This window comes from Epinephelus lanceolatus, chromosome 14 (assembly GCF_041903045.1).
Source record: "Epinephelus lanceolatus isolate andai-2023 chromosome 14, ASM4190304v1, whole genome shotgun sequence".
In the NCBI taxonomy this organism is placed as follows: domain Eukaryota; kingdom Metazoa; phylum Chordata; class Actinopteri; order Perciformes; family Serranidae; genus Epinephelus; species Epinephelus lanceolatus.
This window is the reverse complement of record NC_135747.1, coordinates 24,945,433-24,969,255: the sequence shown is the minus strand read 5'-3', so window position 1 is coordinate 24,969,255 and position 23,823 is coordinate 24,945,433. Positions and strand designations below refer to the sequence as shown.

The 23,823-nt window shown below is 39.4% G+C and overlaps 1 protein-coding gene across 1 annotated transcript in view; it reads left to right on the top strand.

Annotated features, from left to right (window-relative positions):
• hs6st3b (heparan sulfate 6-O-sulfotransferase 3b) overlaps positions 1–4,697 on the top strand; it is a 118,693-nt gene extending 113,996 nt beyond the window's left edge. The window contains exon 2 of the mRNA XM_033617077.2: positions 3,779–4,697. Coding sequence (XP_033472968.2) covers positions 3,779–4,547 — 769 coding nt within the window. The 3' untranslated portion in view covers positions 4,548–4,697. The remainder of the gene's footprint in view (positions 1–3,778) is intronic.
• Positions 4,698–23,823: the final 19,126 nt, after the last annotated feature.

The window sequence follows — 23,823 nt, the reverse complement described above, 5'->3', positions numbered from 1 at the left end:
AAGCCTGAATGCTCACACCCCCTCCGACCCCCCTCCGACCCCCCTCCCCCTCAGCAGCCATCTGTATCACTCAGGGAAAGCCTTCCCGAGACAGCTCTGCAGACCCGCTGATCCTGATGCATTTTGACACTGATGGTGCACACAACTGACCTTTGGGCTGTCGAGTGCACTTAAACAACACTTGCTGCATGTGTTTATATCCCAGAGACAGTCTAATGAGGATGTATCCGCAGCCGGCCAACTCCAGGAGCAAGTGCCAGGATGTAGCTGCAGCCACCAGGGCTGTAATCACACGCCTTCTTCCTTGACTCGTATCGGGTAACTTTGTCAGCGGTGACATTCCCATGGCACAGTTAGGACGAATCTTCCCCCAGATAAACTCCAGACACATTTTTGGCAATGTTGTGGTTTGGTGCTGTTTGCAAACTTGAATACACTCAGAACAGTTTCCTGTGTGTGTGATATTTTATACCACACAAATGCACTAGTAGATTAATATTCTCTCAGTGTACTGAACCTGTGTCACACTTTGGGTTTGGATCGGATAAGTTTGATTGAGATTAGGGAAATAGTTTTATCATGGTTAAAAAGCAACCTTAGCATAGTAACCTTCAAGAACTTGAACGTTTGGAATTGAATCTGATTTGCTACGTAAGCTTACATATCCCACCTCAACATCCCATCCACAGTGTTACTTTACACCTCACTGTCAAACTGTTTCACTTCAGGGTATCATTTTCTTAATGTACAAATGACTGGTGTGACAAAATGTTCTTGCTGCAATATACACCCCTGGTTCCCAACCTGAGTCGCCAAAGCTTCATGGGGGGGTTGCAATGCCCTGTTGATTTTAAGGGATGTAAAAAGGCTTACCACAAACAACCAAAGAACTAATAGAACAATCCCTGATGCAATATTCACAGGAAACAATCTGCTCTAATTTGTCCAGACCACTCATTTTTCACATTCACTATTTGAGTTCATTGTACAGTTTATCAATTGCTCTGTGCTGTTATAGTTATGCATTGAAAATAGCATGAAATTCAAGAAGATATGTCACTTAGACAGAAGTTGTCAGTTCACTCAATGGCAGAAGAGGGTTTCCTGAAGGAAAAACATTGGGAACCACTGATACACACAACACACAGCACAGTTCCTGCAGGGAGGAAGTGTCCTAGTTGATATTTGACAGCCTGTCATCACCTGACATGGCAGCTGTAAAACACAAATTTGCTTGATTTTAATTGACATTGATTATTGTGATGATTTGCGACTAAGGAAATATTTATTAAAGTAATTATTTTCACCCCCTGGAAGTATTGGAGACTTGATAAAATAATGGACGTAGCTACCGAGACTTCTCCCATTTGGTTTTGAAGTCTTGAGTTTGGCATTTTGGCCGTCACCATTCAGCCAGAAATTTGTTTATATTGTTATATTATATTATATTATATTATTATTTTTTTTTATTTAGCCAGGCTGTAAATCTATTCCTGCTGTAAAGTTGGGCATCTTAACATGGGTGTCAGTGGGGATTTACTCACTTCTGGAGCCAGCCTCAAGTGGCCACTGGAGGAACTGCGGTTTTTGGCATTTTTGTGTTAGCTTTATTTTTCAGCCCATGAGGTTGCCACTTGATTGGAACGGGCAAGGGTTACTACCAACCATTTCTTTTTCATTATCAGTTCATCTTATGAGCTGATTATATTTTTGATCAAACAGTTGACTTCCTCTAATGTCTTATGTTTTACTGACAGTCTAAAACCCAGATAGATATTCAGGTACAACGATGTTCAACACAAATAAGCTGCAAATCCTCATAATGGAGGAGCTAGAAGGAGAGAATGTTTGCAAAAATGATTAATCCATTATCAAAAAGGTTGCCAATTAAATCAACAAATTGATTCAGTCTAACTGTTTCAGACTCCTGGAGACAGCGCCCTCCATCCTCATCAGTGAAGCAGGCTCAGACTCTGATAATGGCTATGATGTAATCTCAGTGGTCGAGCTGATTTAACAGAACTGGAAAGGACAAAAATGGAACAAATAGTTGCTGAAAAACAAATACAAGAGTCCAAAGAAACAGTATTCTCTCTTCAAACAACCTGTATAAAGTTTGGGCAAAGTATTCCGGTGTGAATCCAACCCTGAAGGACAAAAAAGCGTAAGCACGGGAGACTGTTTGTGTAGCTCCTTTATTTCCACTCCTGGCTGAGACAGTGTGGATGTGTGTTGTGTCGAAAGAAGTGAAGCAGCACCGCGAGCAGCTTTGGAGTCAGTGTGAAATCTCAGCGCGGCACTCTACTTTATCTGCCTTGACTGTTCTCTAGGGAGGGGGGTCGCATCATTAAATATTCACATGGCACTCACAGGGCATCATCTTAGGAAAGGTTTACCTGGCCAACACCTGTCCAATCTTTGTTTTCCATCAGAGTGAGCTTTGACATACCTGCGGTTCAGCAGAGTGGATCTCCTTGGAGGTCTCCAACCTTGGCATGAAGGGCAGATGAAATCTCCTGTGTGGGGGCTGTCACTCTCGAGCAAAATATCAACTTCACAATCAAATGTGATTTGTAGCCATGTAGTTATATTTGACATTTTGGCGTTTTTTTTTCCTTTGGAGGAAACTGGCTGTTTTGCTTCCTCAACCACAGAGATTTCTCACTCCTCTTTGAATGCCCCATTTGTTGACACTGTAGAAACTGATGAATCCATCTTAAAGGAATACTTTAGCATCCAAATTATTATTTGTTTATCAATTACTCACCCCATGTTACATTGAGTCAGAGAAGAAAGGTTAGGCCTACTCTTGCATGCCTCTGGTGAATGAAGAATCCAAAAACTGAGAAAATTCTTGCTGAATTGAATTAAACATAGATACGTTTCCCTGTTAGTCCAGTTTTCTGTCAAAAAGTCTCCTGTGTGAGAATTATTGAGCATATGACTGGATAAATGACACTTTGATTATGCTGCACAAGTTGTGTGAGAGTTTATAAACAAATTTTTTATTATGTTTTGCTGTTGTTTAATACAGTCCTCTTTTACTTAAGTTCGTCAAGAATTTTCTCAGTTTTTGGATTCTTCGTTCACCGGAGTCATGCGTAAAAAACAAGGTTTTCTTCACAGAGTCAGTGTAACATGGGGTGAGTAGCTGACATACAAATGGTCATTTGGGAGGAAGGACATTCCTTTAAGCTTCCTCCTTGAGTGACTGTCCTTTTGCTATGATTGAGGACATATTCGCTCTCTAGGGAAAGGCGAGAATAGCACTTATTTACCAGTTCCTCACCACCAAAATAACACTCGAATGTCTTTTCTCCTGTAAACAGCCCGGCTGTGTTTGGGTGACAAATGATTGGTAGGATACCCAGTTAAAAGTGCAACAAATTTGAAGCTCCAGAACTGAAACCTCATTATTTTCTAACAGTGACATATTTGGGATTTAGTTGGGTCAGTTCTACTCACTTTCTGTATGTCCATGGATTACCATTATGTCTTGATTCCCAATTATTCCTCATGTTGGCAGGTGGGAGAAATCTGTGGAATGGAAACGGTTCAAGCTCAATTTTGTGAAATCATTACTCTGATGCAATTTTCAAGGGCAATATATATAAACTCTATAATAAACTAATTAGTGAGACTTTCAGTTTTCCAATTAGCATTCAACCTTGAAGTTTCATACACAGATAAAAGTCACCATCTGTCAGCACAATGCAGGGCAGCCCTCTGTGATGATGATGTGCTCACAGCTCTCTAACTGTGTTTGTTTTGGCTGCAGGAACTTCTACTACATCACCATGCTGCGAGACCCAGTCTCCCGCTACCTGAGCGAGTGGAAACACGTCCAGCGCGGAGCCACATGGAAGACTGCCCTCCATATGTGTGACGGACGCTCACCTACCCAGGACGAGCTGCCCACCTGCTACAGTGGGGATGACTGGTCCGGTGTCACCCTGACAGAGTTCATGAACTGCCCATCCAACCTGGCCAATAACCGACAGGTCCGCATGCTGGCTGACCTGAGCCTGGTGGGCTGCTACAACCTGTCCTCTATGAACGAGAGCCAGCGAAACCACATCCTTTTGAGCAGCGCCATGAGCAACCTGAAGAACATGGCCTTCTACGGCCTGACTGAGTTTCAACGCAAGACGCAGTACCTGTTTGAGCGGACGTTCAGCCTGCGCTTCATCTCCGCTTTCACGCAGATCAACAGCACGCGAGCCGCCAACGTGGACCTGAGCGAGCCCGTGCGCAGACGCATCGAGGAGCTCAACTTTTTGGACGTGCAGTTGTACGAGTACGCAAAGGACCTGTTCCTCCAGCGTTTCCAGTTCACCCGACAGAGGGAGCACCAGGAGGTGCGCTTGAAGAGGCGCGAGGAGAGGCGTTGGCTGAGGGAGCGAAAAGACCAGGGCAGGCCGTGGCCGCCCAAACACAGAGGGGGAGGAAATGGAGGTGGGAGAAGGGGAGGAGGGTTGGAGAAAGGGACTGACGGTGACTTCCCCACCACCACTGAGGACTACACAAGCCAAGTGGCCCGCTGGTGAGGCTTCGGTCTGAAGGGAGAGAAGCAAGAGAGAGATTTCTCACAGACTTGTTTAAACCTTTGACTCTCTCTTGCACATCCTGTGTCTCTCTCTTTTTGTCTCACCATTAATCTGTCTCCTGCATCTGTCTGTTTCTCAGCTTCAGTGTGATCCGAGTGCTCTGCTGTTTCTTTATGAAAACTGCCAAGTCTGTGAGTCTCACAGCAGCTCTGCCTTGGAGTGCCCTTTGGTGTCTTAAATCTTTAAATGCTGTTTATATATTTGTTTTTTGTTTTCTTTTATTTTTTTGTTATTTGATTTTTGCCTTGTTTATTTATCATGTGTTGAATAAGACAGTAAACTGAGGTGAAAGAAAAAAATCTAAAGAAGCTGCCATAGACTGCATTACTTTAAATTTTGGCATTCAAAGCAAAAATTGATGAATGTCATTGAAGTCTGTTGCAACTGGTAAAAAAACACTTGAAAGATGTAGCTGTAGAGGAACTTATGGTTGCATGTCACACACATTCTGATACATTCTGACAGTAGCTTCTTTGCATATGAAGTCTTACATCTGTGCGCTGTTCAGATGGAGGGCAGGCAACTGGAGGCAGAGACAACCAACAACACAGCACAAATGCCCATGATTTGTGCTGTTTTAGACAACTGCAGTCAATGAAATTGAGAAAAAACATGGGTCAATTTAAGTACTTAAAAAATAGGATGTAAAGGGGAGAAGTAAAAAGAAACAGTTAAGTCATATCATGTTAATGTCAAACATAAACGTTTAAGTGTTGTTTTAAACATTCTTCAGACTGGTTGCTACTTTAATTTGATGTGACAACTTCTATATTTTTTTAGCCATGAGCCATTTTTCACAGCATTTCACCATAGATTTTATTAATAATTAGATACCGGACGCCAAGATGACACCTATTCATTCCGATGGAGTTGCTCAGCTTGCACATACGCCAAAAAAGTTTTCTACTTTCGAGGTTTACTTCTGTGGTAGGCGGTCCACTGAATCTGAAATAGTGTTTCCCCCACTGGCCACCCGCGAGTTCCCACTCAGCTCATAGACTTAACATTGTAATGACATCACAGATTTTGAAATCAGCTTGAGGAAAGTTCTAAAAACATAAACCCTGCATGGCTCAAAATTTCATAATAGAAAGAATCATAACTGAGGTTGTTTGCAGTTCAAGGTGTCCTGTCAACAGCTTTATAAATGTCTCTTTTACACTGGTGGCCTATGGGGAAAATGCTTTGCTGCAATACCGCAAGTGGCCACTGGGAAAAAATTTGCTGCAAGGCTGAGCGTTTTTTTCCTCGGGTCCAGCATTTCACCACATCTCTGGAAATGGTTGACCTACTTGGCAGAAAATAGTAGCTAAAGTTAGCAAGTAGTATTAGCCTGATGGTGATGCATCCATGTCCAGAGCTGAAATGTAAAAGCCAGTAATACTTAAGCATATTTACTGACCCAGCCGAAAACAAGACAGCATTGTTTCAGTTGTGGACCCAACTGCACACCACAGTACAGTTAGCTATAGTTTACTATTGTACACTTCAAAAGAAAAGAAATAGCAGTAGTTGTGGAGAGTATGACAACTTCTCCGTTTAACCAGCAGACTTCTTGGAACGGTTGACCTTGTAGGTAGAAAACAGACTGTATATAAAGATCGACATCACAGCTCCCCTAAAGTAAAGTCAGAACATCTTGATTGCCCCCTGCTGGCTGGCTGTAGTACAGGTCACAAACCCTGCTGTTAGCTAAAAAGATTAAAACACGTACAATGTACACGTCAAATTAATTTTCCCCAAAAGTTGTCTCTATCATTTTAGGTAGTTCTTACCACGCTGATGTGTCTTCAAGTGTTTTGATTGGTTCGGCTGTAAGTAGTGATGAGGTCATGATTGACAACTGTGTGTGCCAAGTGGTGTGCTTGCGATCAGTGACACCGTTAATGATTGGTTGATTGATGACAGGTGTATAGGCAGAAAGTCAAGACCACAGAGATTGCAACCATGTAGACTGTGGCTCCAAATAACGGTTATACTCAAGCTTCTACCCTCAAGCCACAAGGATACTGAATGATGATCCTGTCTAATCCTATACATTGACATTTATTTATTACTACTACCAGTGCATATCGACAGAACAGACAACGATGACATTTTACTGAAATCATATTTAGGATTTCATGCAACAAATAAATTGAAACAACTGAAGTCTTGTTTTGGCTACATAAATCAATGGCAATCAATTAATAAGTCGTGGACCCAACCACACACAAAATAGTTATGGTTCACTTGAACGCTTTCATCAGCTCGCCGAGTAACATAAGGAAGTTCTAAAGGGTGAGTTTATTTGAAATGATGATCATGTCCACACTGGGCAAATTGGTCAAGCTGTGGGAAAAATATTACCTTTCTTTGATTTGTGTGGATCACATCCAACATGAGTTTTAATTTTCTGATGTTACCTGCAGCCTGGAGGTTAATTCAACCAGCTTTATGTCATTCCTAAATATATATAGATTTATCACTTCCTGCCCTCCATCTGAATTTTACACCTCATAACAGTCAATTGATTGCAAATAAGCTATTGGGGAGAGTCATTTCCAAAAAGATATACAGTACCATAAGCCAAAGTAAATAAAAAACACAATGTATTTATTGTATTTTTATTTTAATGATAATGAAACCTTCTCTAAAAACCATGTTATATGCATGCATGTTTTCAACCAAATTATAGGAGACTATATCTGATGCTTTTATTTTGGTTACACTCCAGTATCTGTTATTTATTCAAGTGCAATACCATGCAGACTTTTACACGTCTCCCAAAGATAACATGCGCGCACAAAGCCAATCACACAGTCACAAAGAGGGCATCCTGCTGAGCAAAATAACTTCAGCTTTGGGTAGAACATTTTGTTTTTTCATGAGTTCTCTGTGAGGAGAAAAGCATATTCTGTGAGTAATTCATTTTTGAAGTAGTGGGTTGCAGAGATAAAAAAGTTGGTAAATAGTACAGGTGATGAAATGTGTCAGTGTGGCTGGTGTGTGGCCCGCCTGTGAATGAGATGATCAGCATTCAGCTCTCACGCCCCTCCCTGTCACACTGGCTGCTTTTACATGTTTGTAGAGCTGACGGCGACTGCACTGTGGGCAGCGAGAGCGCTTTAATGCCAGCAGAGCGCCGGCCCACAAAGACCGGCCCCAAAGCAGATAGTCGAGAAATAAAACATGTCTGTCATTTTCTCCTGCCCGATAGTTTCCAGTCATTCAAATCCAATCATCACGGCAATATGTGAAGATGAAAGAGGGCTTGTTTTATCTGCTTAAATAGGCTTCAGTGATGCTTTTTATGCTTCTTATCTCATATTCACTCAAATCCCTGCTTATCAAATTAAATGTTCACTAAATGTCAACATTGAAGTGGCTGCTGCTATTTTAACAGTCATTTCCCATGTTTCTTCTCAGTGACAGATGGCAGATTGCAGTTCTTTCTAAATACCTCAGACGGCACAGTTTGATTTCATTTTAAAGAATCACTTGTGTTTTGTCTTGTTTGAGTGATTCGTCCAGCTCGTGCAGTGAATGTGTTGAATGAATACAGGTTCGGCTGTTGGAGCTGTCAGGAGTTGTATGGGTGCACTTGTCTGTACGGATGCACTCAGTGTGAGTTCAGTGAGTTAGTGGATGGATGGGAAAGAATAAAGACTACTGTAGGTGTATAGCACATTGATGACACTCGATCAGGTGTTTCAAGTGGAAGCTCAGAATATTGAATTGTTCTGTTCTGAATTTATAACAGTATTCATGAGGTCTGTGTTGTAGCAGTGAAATATATTGGTGACAAAAGATTATTTCATGTCAAATGAAAACACAAATGGCCCTATCTAGAGCCAGAATTTGATTTGTCCATTCTGGGCTACTGTAGAACAATATGGCAGACTCTGTGGGAGAGGACCTGCTCAGTATATAGATATAAATGGCTCATTCTGAGGTAACAAAAACACAACAATTTTTATTTTCAGGTGATTATTAACTAATGAAAATATAGTTATGAATATTGTATACCATTTCTGCTGATAGATGCTTTGTAATTGCGATTACATTGCAAACTTTACATGCAACATAAAAAAGTTCCTTAAATGTTGAAGTATTACTGCAGCACATTCTCACTCACAACTCGTCAAATACCGACGCTAAGTCAGTGGCTTGTCACGCCAAAATATGACATTCTAGGTACCCCTCCAGAGTATATTTGACCCATCCACCTTTCCTACCTTGATGTGTACTTTTTCTCTATTTGTATTACAGCAGTTGTCATAACACCACTAAAGGGTGCCTCTGTGCGTCAGTGTCTGATGTCTGGTATTTGGTATTTGATGAGTTGAAAGTGAGACTGGGTTATTCATGAATAATAATCCAGTTATATACAGTAAAATGCATTTAATATATTCTGCTTAATGCTCAATTCTGCTATTATAACATTACATGTTTCTGACTAAATAAACAGCAATTAAAGTGTGGGGAGAAAATGTTGGGGTAATTTAACCCTCAACAACTCTCATCTGCTTCATCAGGACTGTGTGGGTAGGGTTTCATCAGATTTAAGTACCAATACATCAATCTAAAGAACAACCATGCAACTATTTCAATTACCTTATTTCATCCACAATCCTGCTTAAGTAAAATGAATAAATAAAAGTGTGTTTTCATGTAGGACCCCCCTGCTCATCATAAGCTGTAGGTGCCTGTACATAAAATGTGAATGCAGGATAATTACTGGTAATGGGGCATTTTTACATAGGCCTTTGTCAGGAATGGCATTTTGACATGTCACAGCATAAAAAATAAAATTAATGATGGCAGGATTCCATTTAGCTACTTCAGTTTCAGGCTCCTGGTGTTGTCATTTTTATTGTTGGTGTTGGTAACACCTGTGCTTTTCCTACTGTGACAAGTCAAAATGTCTGCTGTGGAAAAGTCCTACTGTGATATTGTTTCTTAAGAATCTGAGGCCTCATTACAGGAAAATGTTCTAACTGCTTGTCTTCTCTTAAGGTTTCAAAGATCTTCCTATTACAGAAGCAATCCCTAGACTTGTGGCTGTGTCTCATCCTATCTCAGACCCTTATCTTAACATAAGAAATCCTAACCATAATTGTAAATTCTTCAATCTGCACTTCATCCTGTATCTATGTTTAGAAAGTACCAGGTGGCTACTTGTGATGAACAAGCCATATCAATGACTCTCACTTGTCACTGACTTGCTCGCTATCATTGACAAATGTTTAATTGTAGCTACAATTAGTCTGAGTCACTAATCTATCAAATCAATCTTGGCAGTGGACATACATGGTCCAGGAAATGAAAGCGTCATCATAAGGTTTGAGTAGCCTTTCGATCATTATGCTTAGGTGTTCATGTTGTTCCCCATCTTCTAACCCTGACCCATACATACCTTGGATTTCTAACTTTGACAGTCATTAAGTTAGGACTGTTCTGTAACAGCATACTTCCTATCTGGATATAAAATAGGATTTTTCCTGAGTGCAGTTAGGAAACATGTTTCTGTAATACCAAAAATCCTAACTGTCAACCTAACTGAGATGAGATAGAATTTCAGACTAAGAACGTTTAATGAGGCCCCTGAAGAGTATCTGAGAACTTCTTTACCCACAGACATTAACTGCTAATTCAATAGCTGTTAGATCAGGGGGATTTCTTTTTAAAATGGTAATTGCCAAAAGGACGTTTATTTTGGAAATTTCTTTTAATAAACCAACATGCAGCACTGCTGTGTGACAAGCTGTAGGAATTACACTGTTCCCTAGTGACAGATGGCACGAGCACTGCATTAGCGCTACATGTGCCATATAGCTATTAATGAAACACTTCTAATGTTATAAATGTGCCATATACCCAAGTTATATATGTACTGTGTGCGTGTGTGTGTGTGTGCGTGCGTGTGTGCGTGCGTGTGTGTGTGTGTGTGTGTGTGTGTCATTGTATTAATGTAAACTCAAGAATGGAATTCTGGAGAATTTGCGGTGAGACTGCTGGTTGCCAGAAAAGCTGACACTGACTTGTGTGTATTATCATGTGTCTGCGTTTTATCATTACCACTGTGTTGCGCTGCCTTAAAGCCTTCTGTAAGATGCAGTATACAGACTGATCACTGACTAGAGGTTCACCTGTGAGGCGGAGAGTTGAGAGGAACTGACGTAGTTCAAAATGTAAATAACACTTGTCTGTAGTCCAGTTAGCACATCTCAATCAGCTGTGTGTTCCCTCCTGAAATTGATGGATCAGACAGTTTGTATAATAGACCGAATCACCATGATGTCATACTAATGACAAGAATTACTTCCAGGTGGACATCTGGCAATTGATTTGAGTTGCGGAGATATGGGAAATTGGCAAATTTGTTTATTTCTGTTTTGTTTTGATTTTTTTTCTTTTTGCGATTTTGAGTTATAACTGAAACATTTAAAGATATACAGTTAAACATGGTGGTCCGACTCTTCTGACGTTTTTGCTGTGCTTATTTTTTGTTGTTTTGCTAGCATCTCTGATAAATCAAATCCACCAAAAGCTAAATAATGTACTGCTGTGTACATTGCCACAACAAATCTTATTTTAGCTACATTAAAAGACCCAGATATTGGAATATTTTCACCACCTAACACAGTAACTGATCGAGGCAGCAGCAGACCAGCAGCTCCTCTGTTTTCTAGAAATTTGTAAAATGACTGTTTTGGTCAGTGGAGTCTGGTGACTTTGATATAACAGCTTCAGTTCCCTTTCGTAAAGGTCTGTCTGACAGCAAGGTAAAGCCATGAAAATCTTCTAAATATAGCATAAACTCGAACTGATATAGATTTTTTTTTCAACCAGGTCTCACTTCAAAGTCATCAAAATCCGGCACTTGGGCAGTGACTTGTGGCGTCAGACACTGACGAATAAAGCTGTCCTTTAACATCAGCATAATATGTGGCCGGTCACCATTATAGTTTAATGGTGCTCTGCGGCATCAGGGAAAAATGTCACGGGACAAGAACAAAAGTTAATGCACATAACTCAAATTAGGTGGGTCAGTAGGGGTGGTGGATGGGTCCAGCAAACACTGACCTTCACCCGCGTCCCGTAAGATTATAAAGCCAAACCCTGGTCTTTTTTCCTAAGATGAAACCAGGAAAAAGAAATGTCAATTTGGGTTGTGGTACTGACATAGTGTGTTTATTTTGAAAGAGACTGTAGGTAAATAGTAAAAATCCTGTGAAAACGGAAGTGTATTTTGAAAGAAGTGTAACGTGAACAACCAACGCACCCAGGGTACTTTTCACGTCGTATCGGGGCATGGAAAGTCCATGACCAAAAGTCGATATGGGACAAGGTCAGAGTGAAAATGTGTTGATTTTTTAAGTGGGCCTTTTTTAGGTGGCTAAAAACTAGCTTCATTTTACTGTACGTGTGTGACATGGCGGTTTTCTATGCTGAAGTTACTGTAAACAAACACACTGATTCAGTCTATAAGAGATTAACCTGAGAGGCACCACTTCAGCTCTAGCTTATTACTCAAAGAGCGTATGTCCTAACACTAAATATTTACATTGTGAGAGAGGGTGGACTCTGCCGAATGTGTTGCTGTAAAATGTGTGCTCATAGTGTCAGATATGTGGGACATGGAGCGAACTAAAACAAAGTCCCTTTTTTTTTCTTCTTTTTTTTTTTGCTTCTGGAGTTAATGGGCCAGTTTGATGGCATTCCTGTCACTTTGAGGCTCATAGTGCAAAATGTGCGATTGTGTCTGCCTACATAGTTACATTATTTGGAAGAGGATGCATTTTTCTACATTTTGATTAGAAAATTATGTATTAAGAGTGAAAATTGTGGGAGTAAGTGGATTTTGAAGAGATATTTTCAAGAAGAGTATAACAGCTTCACCCCATTCTGCATGTGATGTCACCCACGCTAACGCTTAACATTATGTCCATTGATTTAAATGGGGGAAGAATTCACAAAAAACGTCAAATAATCCAGAAAGTATGAAAGATACAAACACTAAAAGTACTTTAGATAATGTCCTCAATGAGCTGAACATTCTGAACATGGAAAATGAAGTTTCTTGAATGTGAAGGTGAGGTTGAAGTTTGAAGGTTAGGTGCCAAAAAACGAGGAAGACCTGTTGCCCAGCAATCCCACCAAGTCATTTACTGTGTGTCCATTGCCTTACTGTAACCAACATGTGTAGATAGAAAACACATTTAAAGGCTGAGACCTCACCAACTATTGAATAAATCTTTTACAGAGATCAGTTTATTCTTTTCTTAATCACAGCTGCCATTCTGTACTTTGATTTCTCTATGTCAGCCCTCTCTGCTTATTCCCTGTCTGAACACAGAAAATATAAAAGACAGTTCAACTGCTGAATGATTATAAATAAAACATGAGTGCACTGTTCAATTTAATGCTTATTATTTCTGTGACTTCTTATTTGTTTTCACAAAATGATGTCCTGAAAGACTTTCCACCAATTCTAGAATATGAAATGTGAAATCTCTCAGACTTAAGTGTAAATAAAATGATGATGAGAAAAAAAAAATCCAACACATATTTTCACTCTAAATTTTACTGACATTCCCAGAAAAGTGTGACATGCCGCTTTGTTAAAGGAGCATTTTAATGATCTTGTACTGCCACTCCATATCTCTGAGAAGCTGATTTATCTGTATCTATTTGTTTATTCATATAATTTCAACTGTTGCTAAAGAATGGCTTTGCCTGGTGGAAATTACCAGTATTACCGACACCTCAGTGATAGTGGAAGAGAGATTTCTTAGTGTAAGAATTTCTATGTACATGTTAAAAGTCTTGTGATGAAATGAACCGTCTAAAAGCCTTTTGGCGTGTAATATTTAATCTGCCATTTTTCTTGTCAGACTGGAAAAAAAAAGAGTGAATTCTGCTTAAGATATCAGAAATAAATGCATTGAATGGCCATGACATCATGATGTGTGTTGTTTCTAAAAGTTCTTAATCTACATATTTACCACTGGTAAATATATGCTTGTTGGTGTTTTGCAAGAACTTAAAAATTGATTCCAGAAAGTTCACCATCTCAAAGCAAACTGAGAGGGTAGCTTCAGTACAGCTTCACTACTTCAAAAAGCTAACTGAAGGCATTTGGAAAAAATTATATGTTTTTAGTTTGCTTTTAAAAGAAAACACTGTTGTAGCATACTGTAGTTCACATGGAAGTTTCCAGAGAGTAGGATTATAATGATTTAAACCCAATGAGCTGATTGAGAGTTGATTTTATGTCCAATGAGTGGACCTTTATTTGATGATCAAATGGATCTCTCCGGTGTGTACTCTGTGAGCATGTCAACAACATAGGAAAGAGCTAAACCATTAACGCATTTAAAAAAACATGATAAGAAGCATTTTAAAATCAATTCTTTGTTTTATTTGGAGCCAGTGAAGAGAAGATAAAGTAGGAGTTTGTGGTCAGACCTTTTAGTTTCTGTTAAAACTCTGGCTGCTGCATTCTGAATAAGCTTTGTCAGTCCAGCAAAAACTGCATTACAGTAACCCAGCCTACTGGAAATAAAAGCGTGAACCAGATTTTTAAGGTCTGACTGAGACAAGGAGCATCTAACTTTTGATACATTTCTGAGGTGATAAAAGGCAGTCTTAGAAATATCAAAGATGTACTTCTGAAAGTTAAGATCGGTGTCTAAAATCACATCCAAGTTTTTGACAGGCTCACATGGTTTTACAGACAGGGGATTTAACAAAGACTGAATTTCACTCCTCAAAGCCTTTGGTCCTTCTAACAGAATCTGTTTTGTCATGATTCAACTGTAAAAAATTCTTCACCATCCAAAGTCTGAACTCTGCGATGCACTGGATGAGACTATTTACAGGGCTATGGTTATTGGTGGAAACAGATATGTTTAACTGTGTGGCATCAGCATATGATTGATATGAAATATTATATTGCTGTATTCTGAACCCAAGCAGAAGCAAGGCAAGGCAAGGCAAGGCAAGTTTATTTGTAGAGCACAATTCGTACACAAAGTAATTCAAAGTGCTTTACAGAACAAGAAAACGCATTAAAATCACAATACAAAATAAAAACATTAATAATCATTATAAAATGAACTTTAAAAGAGAAGAGTACAGATAAGATCCTTTCAGTCATATGCACAGTGAAATAGAGCTGTTTTGACCCTAGATTTGAACATTGTCAGAGTAGAGGCCTGTCTCACATCTTCAGAAAGACCGTTCCAGATTTTAGCTGCATAAAACTGGAACCCTGATTCCCCATGTTTAGTCCTGACTCTGGGCACCAGCAGGAGGCCGGTCCCTGAGGTCCTCAGAATCCGAGATGGTTCATATGGCACTAACATGTCAGAGATGTACTTTGGTGCTAGGCCGTGGAGAGACTTGTACACAAGCAGAGCTGCTTTAAAGTCTATTCTCTGAGCCACAGGAAGCCAGTGTAGAGACCTGAGCACAGGACTAATGTGCTCGTACTTCCTGGTTCTGGTCAGGACCCAAGCAGCAGCATTCTGGATGTACTGCAGCTGTCTTACGGCATGTTTGGAGAGGCCAGTGAGCAGGCCGTTACAGTAGTCTAACCTACTAGAGACAAATGCATGGATAAGTCTCTCCAAGTCAGGTTTAGACACTATACCTTTGATTTTGGCAATGTTTTTTAGACGGTAAAAAGCTGCTGATGTTATTGATTTGATGTGGCTGTTAAAGTTCAAGTCTGAGTCCATTATTACCCCGAGATTTCTAACCTGATTTGTAGGTTTTAGAGAGAGAGACTGGAGGTGACTGCTGACACTTTCTCTTTGTTTCTGTGGACCAAATACGATGACTTCAGTCTTGTCTGAATTTAGCTGGAGAAGGTTGTTTTGCATCCACATACTGACCTGTTGGATGCAGTGACAGAGTGAATCCACTGGTCCATATTCACCTGCTGTCAGTGAGACATAGATCTGAGTGTCGTCTGCATAATTGTGGTAGGACACATTATTACTTTGTATTAACTGGCCTAAAGGCAGCATGTAGAGATTGAACAGAAGGGGTCCCAGGATTGACCCTTGGGGCACCCCACAGGTCAAGGCCATGTGGTCTGAGACACAGTTACCAATTTCAACATAGTACTTCCTGTCTTCTAGATAGGACTTCAACCAATTTAGGGCAGTGCCAGAGATGCCCACCCAGTCCTCTAGTCTTTGTAGAAGGATCTCATGATCGACAGTGTCAAAAGCAGCACTAAGATCTAGCAGGACTAAAACTGAGACTTTGCCTGCGTCAGTGTTCAGGCGGATGTCATTTGTCACCTTGATAAGAGCGGTCTCAGTGCTAAAACCTGACTGGAAAACATCAAAGGAGTTGTTCATTAGGAGAAAGTCAGTAAGCTGTTGGTAAACAACTTTCTCAAGGACTTTGCCTAAAAACGGCGGATTTGAAATGGGCCGGTAGTTGTTCAATACTGTGGCATCAAGACTGCTCTTCTTTAGGAGAGGCTTTATGACCGCAGTTTTCAAGGCCTTTGGGAATGTTCCAGATTGTAGTGACATGTTAACTATGTGAGCGAGTGGTGGTAACAAACTGCTCAGCACAGACTTTAGAAATCTAGTGGGTAACACATCGAGGCAGCATGTAGATGAACTCAGACTGGTGATGATCTCTTGGACAGTTTTGTCAGTTACAGGTGCAAAATGATTCAGCTCTAAGTGTCTAGGTGGCTGCAGGGTTGTTATTGGTGTTGTGGAATTGATGGCATTTTTAATGGTCTGAACCTTGTCGCAAAAGAATACTGCAAACTCATTACACTTAGATGTGGAGATCAGTTCCAACGGCAGTTGAGCTGGAGGGTTTGTTAATCTGTTCACTGTTGCAAATAAGACACGCGAGTTGTTACTGCAGTTTCCAATAATTTCAGAAAAGTACCTCTCCCTTGTTCTACGTAAGATTTGGTTGAACACGTACAACTTTTCTTTATAAATTTCATAATGAACATGAAGCTTTGACTTGCACCATTTCCGCTCGGCCCTCCGGCACTCCCTTTTCTGTGCCCTGACCGAGTCGTCATTCCTCCGTGGTGCCTTCTGCTTATTTTTAACCATTTTAACCTTCACAGAGGCAATGGTGTCCAGAACATTCAAAACACTCGAAGTAACAGAGTTCAACAAATCATCAACATTAGAACATGAGGCATTTTCAAAGTTTATCATTTCCATGAACAGAGCACCTGTGCTGTTATTTATGTGTCTCCTCCGAACAACTGCAGGACCAGCCGGTGGTTTGGGAGAAACAGACAGGTCAAAGAAGACAGAAATGATCAGACAGAGCAACATCAACCACATTGACGTTTGAAATATTAACCCCCTTTGTAATGAGCAGGTCCAGAGTGTGCTGCGCTCTGCTGTGGGTGGGCTCACACACATGCTGAGTCAGGCCAAAGGAAGCATGTCCAAATTAAACAATAAAGGACCTAGAGTTAATCCCTGAGGGACTCCATATGGAATGCCAACCACTGTGGAAGGGATCCCTGCAGAGACAGACCTTTTTGTTGAAGAGTGAGATCCTTTTTGTTAAACCAGAAACAGTTAAGAAATCACCATTACCACACCCACCAGACATTTAAATAAGCACTTATTTTATGTGTATAGAGTCAGCATATTTTCACATCTAACTGGTTAAATGAAAGATTTATTTCAATCACCGAGTTGGTGATTGTTGGAACAGTGGAAAGAAAACCAAGACGAATTATGTGAGGTTTTTTTCTTGTTTCTGTCGACTTTGAAAATGTTGAAAACGGAGTGTGGTGGATTTGGAGTCAGTATGTTTACATGCATAGTTAAGCCGAGCTATGGTTATAACTCAACCAGGCCATTTAATTGGACTACTGCCCTTGTCCATATACACAAGCACAGGAGGGGAATCAATTTATAGACCGTATAGAAGTATGTCCAACCTCGCTATCATAATTTAAGTTTTTCCAGTTGATCTATTAAGTCACAGACCGAACAACTGACAAGCTAAGTTAGCTACAGTTAGCTAGCAGCAAACTGCTGCTATGGTGGACAGCTTTATAGCTGTGTATTTCATCTGTCCAAAAATGCACGGCTCTGGATGTAGATTTCACCAGGTTGTTACTGGCCTCTTCTTCTGCTATTCTGGGTGGGACTTCTGGGTGGAAGCCTGCGACAAAAAATGTGGAGCATGCACAGAGCGCCTGGGCCAGTTTGGGTCTGATTGACTGCGTACATGCAGGAGTAATTCCACTCCCAGTTGCATTATCTGGGTGTGTTGGTCCAACTTTGAGAAACTTGATTTAGTACAATTTCAGTCTGACTAACATGTTTACTTATATTTTAAAAGTCCAGTTTTAGTCAGACTAACACAATAAATCGATTTTCTCTTAAGTCATGTAAATGTATTGAGTTATTGCAGGGCTGTTTCTGGTTTAACAAAAGGTCTGCCTCTGTAGGGATTCTCTCCATGATGTTGCCACTTATAATAATAATAATCTGAGCCTGTCAGTAGTAAAAACGCACTTTTATAGGACGTAAAGTGATGGTGCCTAATTGCCCCAAGTGGTTACATTGCAGCATGTTTTGCAGCTGCTGGTTGCAGCGCTCTCGCTCAATGCTGGGCCAATTTCAAAAGTTGTTTCCATGAGTCCCTTAGACACAGAAACATGAGAAAATAGGGTCCAGGTTGGAAAATACAGAAGCTACCCTTTAAGGTATACCGAGTAATGAGTGTGATTTGTATACAGTTTTATTTCACACATCATACACAAACGTATATCATATTTTTAGCCCTGATGTGATGCACACACACAGATTTATTCCTTAATTATGTTGACTGTGATTACCATCTGTTAACCAATTAAAAGAAGAATGAAAATCGTCTTCTTACGTAGACTGAACCAAATACAAGACTGCTTTTTCTGACTTTTTTTTTTTTCATCTTGCAAAAGGTCAAGAAGGAATAACTCAGAATGTATGTTCAGTCTCAGAAATAGCCAGCTCTACACAATTACAGAGTGCATATTCATCTGAATATTTTCATTTCTTTGGATATGGAGAAATAACAAGGTAAGCAGCTGGCTGGTGCTTTTATAAGGCCTAATTAAAGATAAGCACATCCAGTGCTTTTCTTAGAAACTGGCTTCATATTTTTTCACCTTTCAGTTTATTTCAACTCAAGTAGGCAACAGACTTGTACATGCCTTATATGCCAGATAACAAGTTTACATCTGCAGATACAATAATATGCTGCATTTACTGTATATGTTAGGAAAGCAAACTTAAATTATCATAATAGGGTATGTTTTTGATAAATAGCTCCCTGAAAAGCAGTGTGAAATGTAATAAAATGATTATGTTATTGTTATTAGATCACTGCTTTGGTGTTAACAAGTGCTACAATATTGCCATAAAAATACATTTATTTCTCTCCATGGAGCCATGGCACTTGTCTGGAGTTACCTTGCTGTTCTTGTAGGCACACTTCACATTACCGGTGTGTATCTACTGACATACAGGAACTTCTGCTTCCCCTCAGGTTGTACAGTTTGGATGGCTGGCTCAGCATTTCAGCCCGTGACTACAGCAAGTCATTTCCACCCAGATGGTATGACTGTATTATTTTTGATGTGTAACTGTAGGAAGAGTGTAATGACTTGAGGAAAAATGCTGTGTTGCTCGAAGACAGTTGCTCTGCTTTTTGCGCTCTTGGAATCGGCACAAAATCAGGGTGCTGCATCCTGGTACACTGGTAGATAAAACATGTAGAATGAACGTCATAATTAACAGTGATGACATGTGACATATGAAATAGTTCAATAAAATAACAAAACAAAAGGAAATGGGTAAAAAAAAAAAAAAAACATCACTAGATGGGATTATTGTAACATCATAATAGAATTACAATATATTAGCAAAAATTCTACCCCTCAAAGGGATAAACTGTATCCTTGGTGTGAAACTTCATTATGTTCACACCAACAAAACTTCACTTGGTTTGCTTTTGTTCCTACTACAGTTCACATTCATGTTTATGTGGTCCTTCAGAACAAGGCTGAGCTGGACTGTTGGAACCAGAGTAAAGCACTCTGAATATTGAAGTATATTGATCCTCATTTTAACATGCAGGTCATCTATTTACCCACATTGCACGCTCCTCTGTAAGCACAGGATGTGATACAGCTTGCATCACAAAACCAATACCTCACAGTTGGGTTTCTCTCAAACAGCCCCCATGTTGAGCCTCTGGGGTTGTCGATGTGTGGAAATATACTTTAGAGAAGACTGACATCTGCAGACCATTTGATAGCACTGCTGTTTATCTTGTGTCCCCTGGTTGTTTAAGGGGCAAGTAATTCTTATAAACATACAAAAATCACCCAGTTTCCTTATGACATTGTTATGACAATAATGAATAGAAGAAATTGAAGAAATTCAGAAATGACCCTGTTTCCTGTTCAATTACACCTGTTTCTCAAACACATACACCAGTTCTGCTTTGCTTTTATACAATATTATACCACTAGATGGGAGTGTTGCTCTCAACAATTAAACGTGCTGCAAGTACACCATGTACAGTACAGCCAAATGCTGTTTAGAAAACGTTAAAAGGCAAAGGACAGCAGAAAAGTAAATTGTGAGTAGTTCTTTTTAAAGTGAAAACTTAAAAGCAGTGGAGGAATGTAACTAAGTACATTCACTCAAGTTCTTTGCTTAAATACAAATTTGAGGTACTTTTTTTTTCTTGTAATGCCACTTTATTCTTTCACTACACTACATTTCAGAGAGAAATATATATGAGATCTTTAGACTACTAGTTACTGTAAAAAAAAATAAGATTTTTGCATAAATAAACATAGAGAGAGTTAATGAAATATGATGTTTTGCTCTAAATTAAACTACCCAACAGTTTATACAATTACAGCTGAAACGATTAGCTGATTAATCAATTAGGCAATTGACATCAAATTAATTGGCATCTATTTTGATAAACATTTAAGTCAGTTTCTGATTTTTTTTATATAATTTTAATTTATTTTATTTTTTGTAATAGTTTTTGAGTTTTTTTGGATGTGCTGTTATTCTATTTATTTATTTATTTTAATTTATTTATTTGCTTGATTCTTCTGCATTGGGTACTTTAACCTAAATAATATTTTAACTGCATTTTCCTGATGCAGGACATGTACTTAGTAGCAGAATATTTTCACAGTGTGGTAGTAGTACTTTCATATAAAGGAACAGTCATCTTACTTGTAACGATAGAGATGTTTTGTATGTTGTCATGACAACAAGTACATAAAAAACAAGTTTATTTTCCCGAGCAGCAATTTCCCAGTAAGTAGATCCTACCATTTCAAGCTCAGCAGGCTGATATTGAGCAGTTAATGTTGAAAGTGGATACTTGCTGACCGATAATGCAGTTTAGTTCAATTGAAGTTTTATGTACATGTGACGTCTGACTAAAAAATAAAAAAAATCAAAGCCTCACAGTGATGTCAAGTAACATAAATGGAGTGTAAATAACGAAATATGTGAACAACAAACAGGATTAAGATCAAAGAAATGAAAGATTGCTGCATTCTCTTTGTTCTTATATGTGACTCACTTTCACAGTGACATTTTCCTCAAAGGGAGCAATATGATGACCTTTCACCATGGTACTTGATGCCACATCTCCAGTTTGTGGAAGTGAACTGCTAGTGTGACCGGCCAGATATATCTCATCTGTTGCCTCGAGAAGCCTGGAGAAGTATAAAAGGGAGGTAATCAAACAGTTATCAATACTGGACTGTAAGTTTGTGTGTGTGCTTTTCATGAAAACTAATGATGGTTAAATAACTTTATGACAAGTATGTATAAATATTGATGTTGTTAATTTTTATTATAATCATTATTATTACAATTAGGCCTATTTCTAAAGACAACTGTTATGCACATTTTGATTATATGCCAGGTGATGAACACAAAAGTCATAACATCTTTGAATTACTAACTTCTAACGGACTTTATTTGTCTTTTTTCCCTTGAATAAACATTGACATTTGTCCTCAAAGCATTCATGCTCAGCACATAGAAAGTGCTGTGTGTAAGCCTTCTAGGTGGAGCATGACCGTCACTGCCAAAGGATGAAATTACAGGCTTGCAGATGTTCTGATGTGTTCAGACAAATGGTTCATCCTACCCTACCACTTAAAATCTACAGGAAATAAGGACGTGCTCTCTATAAATACTTTCCTTGTACCATTTTGTTAGAAAATGAATGATGAAAAAGAAAACACAGTTTGTCATACAACTGAGGCACATACTTTAAGTCTAGCACAAACCAGAGAAGACAGAATGTCTCCATGTAAGTGGCACTGACAGAAAGTTATTTTTATCTCCATTGCAGAAATATGTTGTCGAACATAAAAGCAAAATCTTCCTCCCATCTCTGTCTTCCTCCCTCCCACCCTCCATAAATGATCTTATCTGGGTTAGCATCCATCTTATATGACCTTGAGCAGCTGGGCTACTGCTGTGCTTCTCATTCTGATTACACATTAGAACTCCCAAAAAGCCTTTTACTATTATTATTTTTTCTTACACAAATAGATTGCATACTCTTTAGGACGGGTGGGCTATTTCATCACAAATTAATAAGCAGAATTATTGAATTATTTATAATTTAATTTAAATTAATATACTTCATTAATTAGATGTTTATATTTGCGTGTTAAACCGTGCTCTCATTAAACTAATCCAGAAAAACTCATGGTTTTATTGCTGTTCCCTTGGTAACAAGCAAACCCTTGCCCTTTTAGCCTACTGGCATTCGTGTGGGTCGTACCACTTGGTTGCCGTAGGGGGGGCTGTCATGAGATATAACCTATAAAATGACCTCCTTTGCCAGAAATGATTACGTTAAAATCAACTTTATGCATCTACCACTCTGATATAACATGGTGTTTGCTGCTGCTTATTCTAAATGCGGTAAATTCAATTATCGACATCCTTTAGGTTTCTCAGCGCACCCCGGGAAACCCCGTCAGCACATCAAACTGAAGATCGTACAGTAAGCTGTCAAAAGCTTGTTGCTTAAATCTGTGCAGTGCTACAGTAAAGTAATGAGGAGACGAGGTCGAAATATCGGGCTGTAATTCTGCGAACAGAGCGAGAATTAAACGGGTTGTTGGACAGACATCTCGGGGGCACTTGACATGTTGTTTTCGTTACTTCAGCTGGGGCTGCCGTGTCGTGTGTCCTAGCTGGTGCGTGATTGCTGTTTCCTCTGGGAAGCGGTTCATCCGTGATAATGAGGTAAGCAGGTGCACTCCTCGGCTAACAGTGAGGCTAACGTAAGCTAATAACCGTTAACGTTGATGTTTTTATAATGTTAGCCGCGTGACAGCGGTGTCCTTAGCTTGCTAGCTAGCTAAAGTAACGTTAGCCGAGGATGAGAATGCGGATAAGAGACTTGAATGCTAACTACCCTCGAAGTACCAAACTGTAAATAAGACGACAGTGTCACGTAGTTGGCTGTCATTGTAGTGCTGTTGTTTTTTCTGCTGTTTGCTAATTGAGAGACGTAGCTGTAACGTCAGGTATATACAGTTATATGGGGCGAGACACCATTATCAGACAAGCCAAATTCGCATTTCCCCTTCTATGAAACATGGACAACCAGTTTCAAACCATTTTAATTATTTTATAACAGTTTAAAACACAATAACAATCACACAAGTTGCATATAAGCTATGTTTTAACCTGCCTCCAAGTAACAGTGCAATATTTGTGTATCCTCTCATCCTTACCACTGTAATGTATCTAGACTGTGTCAGCAATACACAGAAATAAACATCTAGCTACAATTTAAACTGGAAAAGGAATTATACTTGAAATACGAAAATCTTTATTGTTATTGCACAGGATACAAAGAAATTAAATGTGACATTCAAGTGATGCATTACACCAAAGAACATAAAAACACAAGACACAGGACATTCAGAGAGTGATAAAAATGCAAAAAATAAATATATATAAGAGTATTTAAAGTGCTTAGTGGATGGCAGATTGGCAGTAGAAAACATTTGATATTTGTGTGGGACAGAAACTGTCTCTGAGTCTGGTGGTTCCTGTTTTGGCAGCTCTGTAGTGTCTGCCAGATGGCAACAGTTCAAAGTGTCGGTGACCAGATGAGAGGGGTCTTTAATGATCTTACCATTAATACCATTCGCACA